Source organism: Balaenoptera musculus, chromosome 20 (genome assembly GCF_009873245.2).
Source record: "Balaenoptera musculus isolate JJ_BM4_2016_0621 chromosome 20, mBalMus1.pri.v3, whole genome shotgun sequence".
Lineage (NCBI taxonomy): Eukaryota > Metazoa > Chordata > Mammalia > Artiodactyla > Balaenopteridae > Balaenoptera > Balaenoptera musculus.
The window spans coordinates 7,567,896-7,579,074 of record NC_045804.1 but is presented as its reverse complement, the minus strand read 5'-3'; the positions used below and the strand labels follow the sequence as shown (position 1 = coordinate 7,579,074).

At 47.8% G+C, this 11,179-nt stretch overlaps 1 protein-coding gene across 1 annotated transcript; it reads left to right on the top strand.

Annotated features, from left to right (window-relative positions):
• The first annotated feature begins 2,146 nt into the window (after positions 1–2,146).
• LOC118886723 (histone H3.3A) lies at positions 2,147–4,548 on the top strand. Its single transcript, XM_036836846.1, has 4 exons — positions 2,147–2,283; positions 2,761–2,898; positions 3,018–3,171; positions 3,268–4,548. Exons 2-4 carry the CDS (start codon positions 2,771–2,773, stop codon positions 3,394–3,396), a joined length of 411 nt encoding a protein of 136 aa, XP_036692741.1. The 5' UTR covers positions 2,147–2,283; positions 2,761–2,770; the 3' UTR covers positions 3,397–4,548.
• Positions 4,549–11,179: the final 6,631 nt, after the last annotated feature.

The window sequence follows — 11,179 nt, the reverse complement described above, 5'->3', positions numbered from 1 at the left end:
GCATTGTTTTGAGTGTATTATTAACATTTTCAGTTGTTCCCTATTTCCTGTGTTGCTTTTCCTCCCCTGCATCCACCTAGGAAAAAGAAAAACATAGCGATAAGACGGCCAAGTAAGAGGGACAAACTGTTTCCACTAATCATCCTTAAATGGATGCATGTAAATTCATACCTAGTTTCTCCTGGAGCAGTTTTAGTTCTTCTGTAGTAATTAGCAAAACTGGGGACGGGGATGAGGGGCGCGGCGGATAACTAGACTATTTCTCCTGTAGAAAGCATGGGACAGACAGGGTTCTGGATCTCCTAGAAAAGCCTTGGAACACAAAATGGGTGATAATTCAGGAGCCCATTCCTTCTCCAGGCCATCTGAGCAGTCAAAAAAAGATGACAGGGTATTTTTCTGGTTACATCCCAGGACATTTGACAGCCTCTTACGTGAGATGTAACCAGCGCCCTGTTTCTCGGCTTTACCCAGGTTCTGAGAACAGGGCATCTTGGTTTGTCTTCTCAGTCTGGCATGAATGAAACAGCTTAATTTTTCCCCTACCCTAAACTTTGGGCAGAAGGCAGAAAACTAAAGTTGATTGAATTATCACATAAAAGTTTAGATATATAATAATTAAATACATACTGTGTGTGTTATGATTGAGAGGGCTGAAATAACAAGAGGAATTTGGAAATAGAGGTTGGGTCAAAGGTGTTTTTTGTCATAGCTGCTTTTTCAAACTGCATTTTTTTTCTCTCACTATTGATGGTGAGGGGGAACTCTGGCGTCAGGAGTAAATTTTTGAGATATTTGTATTTATGTATAATAATTCTCTGAGTTGAAATCTATATGTACCTGGTTTTGCTGCTTTTTTATTTTAATTAAAATATTCGGTGAGGGACTTCCCGGGCTCTCCAGTGGTTAGGGCTCCGCGCTTCCACTGCAGGGGGCGCGGGTTCCATCCCTGACCGGGAGCCTGAGATTCCCACATGCCGCACGGCACGGCCAACAAATAAATAAATAAGTTCGGTGAACCCAGAGTAAGAACTGCGGAGTAGAATGCCCAAGGCTCTGTTTCAATTTTCTGAGCTTTGTTCGGCGGTCTTAACCTTAAGCCTGCTTTGATATTTTATATAACTGAGTCACCTGAAAAACTAAACATTAAAATCAACTCAAGACATTTAGGCAAAGGTAGGGATTACCATTTTTATACATTTGCCCTGTTTCTTCAGAAGTAACACATTCCAGGATATACCATTAAATACAAGTGAACGTATTTAATTTAGTTTTCTTTTGTTTACTCTTTATGGACATGCAAATACTGTTTTAGAACTGACTATTCCCATTCTGGCTGTAGTTATTTCGTTCAGTTGAATTACATAATTTTAAAAATATGTTGCTTAGTGGGTTACTTCTTGTTTAAGCATTTTGAAATCACAAAGTATTTTGTGATGGTCTAAGAACATACAAAACTGTACTTCTAAAATAATTTATTGACATTTGTTTTTTTGTATCTATTATTTACCCCTCCCCACCCAACCCCACCAAACAAAAGAACTCCCTTTTGATTAAAATGTATATGCCTGATATATAAAATACTTGGTTAGATAACATGATTTACTGAATTCTAATTCTCATTTACACTACGTACCTATCAAAATGTTAATGAAAAGTAATCACAGGGAATACTTTTTTTTTTATATTGGAAAATATTTACAAAATTTTCGTTAAAGAAACCTCTCCTCCTCCTGCATTGTATTAGCTTGATGCAAATAAGGTTAGGCTCCTTCCCGTCCCGACTCTTAAGTCCTGATAGGGACCAGTGCAATTCATTTGCATTGACTTTCTATTGTAGAGCTTTGGAACCAAGGGAAGGATCCAAACATAGCTACATTTTATCCAATCAGAAGAGCCACTTAGTGCTAAACTCTGATTCGTCCATTCCGCTTTCCATTCATCCAATCATTAGGCCACTTTAACAGCCAATCAGTGGTCTAGATGTCCGCCAATCAGCGAACGGGGCCGAAGCACGGCCTTTGTGTCGGGGGATGTCAGCGCGTCGGCGAAAGCGTCAGCCAATAGAAAAAGTCGTTGGTGTATGCAAATTAGGGTCCTATGACGCAAGGACGCAGCGTGAAGCGTGGGTATAAAAACGGAGGCATAGGGGGGGCCTGGAACGCAGAGCGGTTTGGTCGTTAGTCGGAGGAGCTTCTTCTATTAGTTCAGCGACTGCGGCTCTTCATTGGGCAGCAGGAGCGGCGCGGCTGTCGGAGAAGCGGCGTAAAATTTCGGCATTGGGTAAGTGTTCTTGGGTTTACGCGTGACATGAGGCTCTGTCAGCCGTTGGTGTCGCGGGCCGCGGCTGTTGAGAGCCGAGTGCCGGCTGCTGCGGGCTGCCCAGGCTGCTTGCTGGTGCCGGCGTGGGGGGGACGGTTGGTTTTCCCTTGGGGCTTCGTTCCGGAACCGTGTCTCCGCCTCTTTCCCGCTGGTGATTCAGAGGTCCCGACGCCGGGTTCCGGGCAGCCGGGCCTCCGCCCGTCGAGGAGGGGAAGTGACTCCTCCCCGCGCCCCCCCTCCCGGGGGAGGCTGTTGCTACTTGCAGCCTGAGTCATTAGGGGAGGGGGAGGAGGCGGCAGCCCTCGGCCATCTGCCGCCCGCCTTGGGGCACGAGGAGGCGGGAGGGCAGGGGCGCCGAGCGTCCCGCCCCCTGCACTCCCGCCGCCGCATCCCGGGAGGCGAGCGTCGAGGCCCCGGAGTCAGGGATTTGTTCCGCAGGTGAAAGAAAATGGCCCGAACCAAGCAGACTGCTCGTAAGTCCACGGGTGGCAAAGCGCCCCGCAAACAGCTGGCCACTAAAGCGGCCAGGAAAAGCGCTCCCTCTACCGGCGGGGTGAAAAAACCTCATCGCTACAGGTAGGCAGCGCGGCAGGAAAACAATGACTCGGCGGCGCGCCGCGAGCGGGACGCTTCCTGCTGCTTGATCTGCGCTCTCGGTTAACCGGTGTCCCTTTACGCCCTCCTCTTCGCTTCAGGCCCGGGACCGTTGCGCTTCGAGAAATCCGTCGTTACCAGAAATCCACCGAGCTTCTGATCCGGAAGCTGCCTTTCCAGAGGTTGGTGAGGGAGATCGCCCAGGATTTCAAAACCGACTTGAGGTTCCAGAGTGCCGCCATTGGTGCGCTTCAGGTGAGGTGGCCGAGGCTGCGTGTAGCAGGGGCGGAGGGCTTGTGTGCGGTTCTCCTCCTCGGAGAGCGTTAATAGTGTGGCTCTTGTCCTCAACAGGAGGCTAGTGAAGCGTACCTGGTGGGTTTGTTTGAAGATACTAATCTGTGTGCCATCCACGCTAAGAGAGTCACCATCATGCCCAAAGACATCCAGTTGGCTCGCCGGATACGGGGAGAGAGAGCTTAAGTGAAGGCAGTTTTTATGGTGTTTTGTAGTAAATTCTGTAAAATACTTTGGTTTAATTTGTGACTTTTTTTGTAAGAAATTGTTTATAATATGTTGCATTTGTACTTAAGTCATTCCATCTTTCACTCAGGATGAATGCGAAAAGTGACTGACTGTTCACAGACCTCAGTGATGTGAGCACTGTTGCTCAGGAGTGACAAGTTGCTAATATGCAGAAGGGATGGGTGATATTTCTTGCTTCTCATGATGCATGTTTCTGTATGTTAATGACTTGTTGGGTAGCTATTAAGGTACTAGAATTGATAAATGTGTACAGGGTCCTTTTGCAATAAAACTGGTTATGACTTGATCCAAGTGTTTAACAATTGGGGCTGTTAAGTCTGACCATACATCACTGTGATAGAATGTGGGCTTTTTCAAGGGTGAAGATACAAGTCTTAACCACAGTGTAACTTACAGTTTCCTTATTAAAAAAAAAAAGTAAACCTGGCAGCTATAGAATACACTATGTGCATTTATAATAGCTATTTTATATATTGTAGTGTCAACATTTTTAAATTAAATGTTTTACATTCACATGTGGTGGGGAGTCTTGTCATTAAGGTGTGTGTAATATAGAGTCCGGTTGGTTTTCTCCTAACTAGACTGCACTTGTTTTTCATACGTAGTAAAATGCTTTGCGCATTATACCTTGCATAAGTCCTCATTCTACCACATGTTGACTAACCCTCTAGCTGATAATGCAGACACTAACGGGGGGATTTATTTATAAGGGCTCTAGAATATAATACAAGTTATTCACACCAGCATCATCTGTCACTAATATAGTAGTTAGTGCAGCTTTTCTTTGTGTTGTGGTTGGTCTCATAACTAGGTTGAGTTTTTCTCTGCCAAGAGGGAACAATACCAAACTTCTTTTTCTTGTGGAGTTTGTATTATAATAACCCTTAGGCTAAACTTGCTGTGGGGGAGGGACACACAGCTTCAGCTCATGGAACCTCTGCCGGTTAAAATGGTGTCAATCTGGTATAAGGTTCTGGGAAAAATCACTTCATAGAGATGGCTTTCTAAGTGGTTTTAAAATTTATCCTTCTATTGAAGTTTTTAGGTCAATTATGTATGTTGACTAAATTTACAAATAAACTTGTTTATCCAACTAAGTGTCAAAAACCTAAATTGAATGTTGAAAGCTTAATACATCCTTTATTTAGGTCCTTTAAGTTTATTTCAGGTTTTGCTTGGTAGACAAAGGAAGCATATTTATTTACAGAAATATTTCTACAAAGCATGTAAACAGCTCTCTGCTCTATAAAAATGCCATGACAGCTGTATATGCAGTGTGGGCTTAAGACTGTATTAATATGTTTCTCCCCCCTGCGCCTCTGTTGTGAAGGAAAGTAAATTTCTTTGAAATTCCAGGACTCAAATTTGGGGTCTGTTCCTGAACCTGTTTAGGAAGCACATTTATAGATCTCTTCATATAGCGAGTTATTTTAACACAAGCCCACAGGTATAGAATCTTAAGTTAGTCTAAGCCGCTTTTTCAGTATGAAACTAGTGTTCTTGACCAATGATGGCCACCAGTGAAGCATAGTATGTCAGCAAGACATGGGCACAAGAACCACACCAATCAGACAAAAGAATTCTGTATAATTTGAAGTCAGTAGCTGGAGGAAGTCTCTATGCTCTGATAAAACAGTTTGGTGGGTTTTTTTTTTTAAGTTTGGTCTAGTTTCAAATTTAGGGTTTTAAGGGGTTTAGGATTGGAAAGAGGCAAGTCAGATTAGGATTGGGAATCTTGGTAATTTAGTGAGCTTTTTATGAGGTGTCAAAATCTGATACAGTATAATGAACTGGTTTCCTAGAAGGTGCATCATAATGAGTTCTGGAACCAATTCTGACAATTTACTTGCATTGTTCTTGTGAAGGACATTGAAATCCTAGCCAGTGGAATGTGGTGTGGAGTGTCTGGCAGTTCCAAACACAAGTAGAGAAACAGCTATGGTGATGCGTCTCCTTGAGTTACCACTCGAGCTAGAGTAGGCGACAAACTTTCTCACTAAGTCTGCATCCCAAGGTAGGATTTTACGGGGCAGCTTGGAATCTGCTAAAATAGTGCAACTTACACTTCCATACTTTCAATTTTTAAGCCGACAGGCAGAAATATTTTCTGGTTCTAGGAAACTGCCCACATGTTATAATACCCATGGGTTAAAGTGGTAGAACAGTCTGAAGAGAAAAGCAAGCAAAAATTGGAGCTGAGGAAGGCATCCTGTGCTGTTGATGGATGAGACAAAAATAAAGTTTTTAAAGTTTAGACTTTCTCATCTTGTTAATGGTCTTCATTTGGATGATAATGTTTTTCTTTCACAAAGTTTTGTGGGGGAAATGTCCAGAAAGCCTTGCCTTCTGACTCAGCTGGTGGTGGGTGGGGGAGTGCATTCCTCAGCTCTCCCCGATGGTCGTGTCCTGGGGCTCCCCCTACCTGGTTCCTTGCAAGCACTGTTTCTTGCCTGGTGTCAGGTGTTGGGGCTGGGGTCTGCCTCAGTAGGAAAGCAGGCCCCTTCTGGAACACTTTCAGGTAGGGCAGCAGAGGGTGGACACAGTCTAGTCAGCTGTGTGCCATTGGACCCGCAGGAAACTCCAGGGTTTGCCCTTAAGCTTCTGCAGGCGAGGGCCAGGCTGCCTGTGGACGCAACAGCACAAGGTTAGGGATCAGTGCCTCAGGCCTGTGGCCAACCTGCCCTGCCACAGAGAAGGACGAGGGGTAGTTTTCAGCACACCCTTCTGTAGCGGTCGTCTCACTGTGGGTAGCGTGGCCCGCTAGGCCCAAGAGCCTTGAGCCTCCGCCCTGGGCATCCGCCCTCACCCCCACCTCCCCATCCGTTGACAGTCACCTCACCACGGCAGTCACAGCGCATTTCCCTGGGCCCCACCTCGGGCGCTGATACGAGAACACAGCTGAGCTCCATGTGCTCTGTCTGCGCTCCACGGCCTCTTCCTTCCCGCAGCCCATTGGCCGTCGCACCTGCCTCTGCAGGCGTTCCTCAGGGATGCCAGCAGCCCAGACCCTTCCGTCAAGCTGGGCCTGGCTTCTGGCCAGCAGCTCCAGCACAAGCAGCCAGCCTTCCACCTGCCTTCCTGAAGGCAAGGCTGGAGGAAGGCAGGAAGGAAGAACTGACCCTTGCCCAGGTTGCTAACCCAAATCCTTGCAGCCTGCTCAGAAGGCTAATGTCCTTGGGCCAGGTGGCCGGCCTTTTGGCTCCCTGACTCCTTTGTCAGCAGGTCTGGGGAGTGAGCAAGGCTGTGGGCCGAGGTGGGTGGGTGCAGCTGGGACAGCTTTGAGTATATTCACAGAGGCTGTGCTGTGAGCAGGGACCAGAGGCTGTTGTCCTCCCTCCTGGGGTGGGTGGAGAGGTGCTTGCTCCCTGTGGTCCTGCCTGCTGCCCAGCTGCCCCTGGCAGTGAGGGATCCCACCCCGACAATCACCGTTGTTCCAAGCAGAGTCATGGGACTTGGGTGTGATGTGTCCCCAGCCTGTCCTGGTGTCCTCACCTGAGCCCTGTGTCCAGTGTCCAGCCAGGGACCCTCCACCCCCATTCCACCTACCCCATTGCCCTTCCTGAGAAAGAAGCTAAGAGGTTCTGCAGACACCCCCCCTCCACCCCAGCTAGGGAAGCAAGGCGGGGGGCGGCGGGGCGGCTCTTCAGTGAGGCTGTGACTCTTGGAGGAGCTAAAAGGTCACATGTGATCTGGAAAGGGGCACAGAGGGGCGTGGTTGGGCAGTCAGGGTCTGGGGTCTTCTCTCTGGCAGCTACCAGCCCCCGTTCAGGAAGCTGCAGTTCTGGGAATATACACAGTGGAAGGGAGAGTGGGCTGAAAGGGAGAAGGCCATCTCCAATTCACCAGTACCGGTGACAAGAAGGGCTCTGGGGAAGGGAGGCTGGTGGGCTGCAGGCTTCGGGCTGGCCACCTTTGGCTGAGGGGTGTGTGTGAGGGACTGCACACGTCCCCAGGGAGATGGTGCCCGGGCTCCGTTAACCTCTACTCCCTTCCCACCCTCTCTGTCGGACACACTAGGCCCCAGGACCTTTCCCATAAGCTCCTCACTGCCTGGCACTGAGCCAAGAGCATCAGCATGGGGTTGGGTCCAAGGCCCAGCCTTCATGAACCTGAGGGTCCTGCGACAGTCCAAGGGCCTCTCCCTCCTCAGTGCCCTGCCTTTGACCAGTCTCAGTCTTCCTGCCCACCCACAGTGGCCTGGAGACCTGCCAGCTGCTGTGCATAGGGCGAGGTGCAGGGAGAGACAGCCGCAGCTGCATCCTGTGAGTCTGGATTTGCTCCCTGCCTGGCCATCAGCAGGGTGGTCGTCAGCCTAGAGGGCAGGAACTTCAGGGACACAGTGGGGGTATCAAATAAAATGAGGCCTGCAGCTGGCGCCTCTTAGCGGGGCACCTGAGGCCGGGGATGGACAAGAAGCTCCCGGTGCTCCGAACGCAAGACCTGAGTCTTGTCTGCCTCTGGAGTCGTGCCTGGCACACAGCACAGACTCCAGGCGTGTTTGCCGGCCGACCCAAGGCCCTGGCAGCCCCACAGCGCATCTGGCTGGATCTGCTTCTGGCATGGGTGGTGAAGAATCAGTCAGGTTCCCAAGAGCTTTGGTAACTGGCCTGGCTTCCAAATTGGGAGTGTTCCATGTAGGAAGTGGGGCTCCAGGGGTCCAGGAGAGCAGCTGCCCCTCCTGTTCCTTACTATGAGGCTGAGCTTTGGATTTTAATCCTCCAGTAAGCAGAGGCTGGCAGAGCAGAGGCTGCAGCAGGTCAGAGTGCTCCTGGAGACAGGGCGGTTGCTGAGAGAACAATCTCAGTATCAGACAGACCCAGGTTCAAGGCCCAGCTGTCCTACTTGGATGAGTTCCTTAACCCATTTGTGCTTCTTTTCCTCATCTGTAAAATGGGAATAAAACCACTGTCTACCCAATAGGCTTGGAAGGATTTAATGAGACAATGTGTGCAAAGTCTGGTGCCTTTAAAACCGAAGTCCAGAGCACTGCCCAATCAGAACAGGCACTGGTAGTGAACAACCAGTGCTGCCCTGCAGGCTGCATCTCCGCCCTGATACCAGGGTTTACCACAAGCTTGACATTGGCATTGTCAATATTACAGAAGCTGTTATCATTAATGTAGCAGAAGGGCAGAGGGGCCCAAATCGGGAGATAGGTTAACCCCCTGGGAACAACAAAAAGAACCTCCCAGAATGGGTGAAAGGGTGAGCCACCTGCTGAGAGCAAACATTTTCAGAGACTGTAGATATTAGCTTGGGAGATATGGATCCAAGTCCCATCAGGAAACCAGTCTTTAACTGCAGCAGAGAGGCCAGAGCTGCATGAAGCACACAGACCTTCATTGCATGAAGAAAGATGGGGTCCAGCAGGGAGGGCCCAAGGGCTAAGAATTGAGTGCAGGGACAAACACGGACTCTGGGAGAGAAGAGCCGCCTCTGGAACACCTGTCCTCAGTGGTGGGCCCGGTCTCGCCATGACCTGGACAAACAGCTTGCCTAGGCCACTGGGTACTCAGCCGGCACGGGTGGTATTCCCACCACTGGATAATTTGTCCCCATGGGGGCTATTACTGAGAATTCTATCATGACACCTCAGTCCTGTGTGACAGTTGGCTCTGGTTGCTCTGATACAAGTCAGTTTTTTTGGCCAGCAGAGCAGAGGACAGACTTTGGGTGGCAGTGTCCCCTTTAAGGTGCCACCTTCCCCTCATTCTTGTGACATCTGGCCAGGAAATGGGAGGGAGGGTTAAAGGTCAGAGGCAGACTTTCTTCTGAACAAATTTTATGTAACATGCTAGATGGGATTCAAACACTGAGAGTAAACAGGTCTCCCAAATGAAATCAGTGTTTCAGAGTCCAGAGTGAGCCATCGGGAGCACCTGCCCTTGGGTCAAATCAGGTTTTCCAAGAACAACTGAAACATACAAAGGATGAAGATGGGTCAAAGGGAGTGTTTTCAGTCAAAATGAAACAATGGAAATAAACAGAGGTGTGGGCTGCCTAGTGATCAGAATTCCCAGAAAGCTCTTTATTCCTTTGTCAGAGCATTTATCTCAGTCAGGGTGGGGCGAGGGTCAGATTGAGACTGCCTCCCTATCAGACCAAGGCTTTTATCTGGCCCACTGCCTGCTGGAGAGTCCAACAATGTCTGTTGTATTAATGGATGATTGATTGTAATAGCAAACATTTATTCTGTGCTTACCAAGTGCCAGGGGCTGGGCTGGGCACTCTATGAAGATGACCTCATTCACTTCCTTTTGAAACAGTCTGTTGGGAAGGAAACACACTAGCCCTACTTTACAGATGAGAAACTGAGGCTCAGAGGGGTTAAGTCATCTGACCAAGATCACACAATAGTAAGGGCAAAGATTTGGGCTCAGAGCTGTTGGACATCAAAGCTGAGGTGGGTAAATGATGTGCAGAGTCGGGGAGGCTTCTCCGGTCATTGCCTCGTGGGGAGGCATGGTTTGTGAGTTTAATTCCATTTTAACCAGCCCCAAGGGCCACCGTTTTGTCTTGTTTTATTTTGCCTATGCCAAAAAATGCTTTACTGAGGAGTGCTCAAAAGGCCCATTTAAAGTGTATAATTCAATGGTTTCAGTATATTCACAGATATGGATAAACCATCACCACTGTCAATTTTAGAACATTTTCATCACCACAAAGGGAACTTGGTACTCTTTCCTAACACCCTCTTATTCTCCCATTCCCCTCAGCCCCAAGCAACCACTAATGTACTTTCTGTCTTTATAGATTTGCCTATTCTGGACATTTCGTCTGGATAGGATCATACAATTTGTAGTCTTTTGTGACTGGCTTCCTTCATTTACTATGTTTTCAAGGCTCATCCGTGTTGTAGCAGGTATCAGAACTTCATTCTTTTTATGGCTGAATAATATTCCCTTGTATAGGCCACATTTTGTTTATTCATTTTCCCTTTTGGATTGCTTCCACCTTTGGGCTAATGTGAATAGTGCTGCTATGAACATTAATGTACAAGGTTTTGTGTGGCTATATTCTTTCTCTTGAGTGTACATTTAGGAGTGGAATTGCTGAGTCATATGATAACTCTATGGTTAACATTTTGTGGAACTGCTTAATTGTTTTACATTCCCAGCAGCAGTGTATGAGCGTTTTGATTTCACCACATCCTCACCAACACTTGCTATTTTCTGTCTTTTTTTTTTTTTTAACTTAAGCCATCCTAATGGATGTGAAGTACTATCTCATTATGGGTTTTTTTTTTTTTTTTTTTTTGTTTATTTTTTGGCTGCGTTGGATCTTCGTTGGCCGGCTTTCTCTAGTTGCAGCGAGCGGGCTTATTGTGGTGGCTTCTCTTGTTGTGGAGCACAGGCTCTAGGCACACGGGCTTCAGTAGTTGTGGCACATGGGCTCAGTAGTTGTGGCGCACAGGCTTAGTTTCTCCGCGGCATGTGGGATCTTCCTGGACCAGGGCTCGAACCTGTGTCCCCCGCATTGGCAGGTGGATTCTTAACCACTGTACCACCAGGAAGTCCCCTCATTGTGGTTTTGATTTGCATTCTCCTAATGACTAATGATGTTGAGCATCTTTTCATATCTTCTCTGGAAAAATGTTCAAATCTTTTGCCCATTTTTTTCAAGCTTTTAAACCTTTTCTTTATTGATCCCCAAGCCTTATATTTAATCTTTTTGCCCATTTTTAAATTGTCTTTTTTACCGTTGAGTTGTAAGAGCTCTT

What these genes read in the sequence shown, in the direction of transcription:
- LOC118886723 (XM_036836846.1), top strand. Translation starts at nt 2,771, where the DNA reads ATGGCCCGAACCAAGCAGACTGCTCGTAAGTCCACGGGTGGCAAAGCG. An exon ending in AAAAAACCTCATCGCTACAG is followed by an intron (nt 2,899 to 3,017) that starts GTAGGCAGCGCG and finishes TCTTCGCTTCAG; the next exon opens with GCCCGGGACCGTTGCGCTTC. An exon ending in CCGCCATTGGTGCGCTTCAG is followed by an intron (nt 3,172 to 3,267) that starts GTGAGGTGGCCG and finishes TGTCCTCAACAG; the next exon opens with GAGGCTAGTGAAGCGTACCT.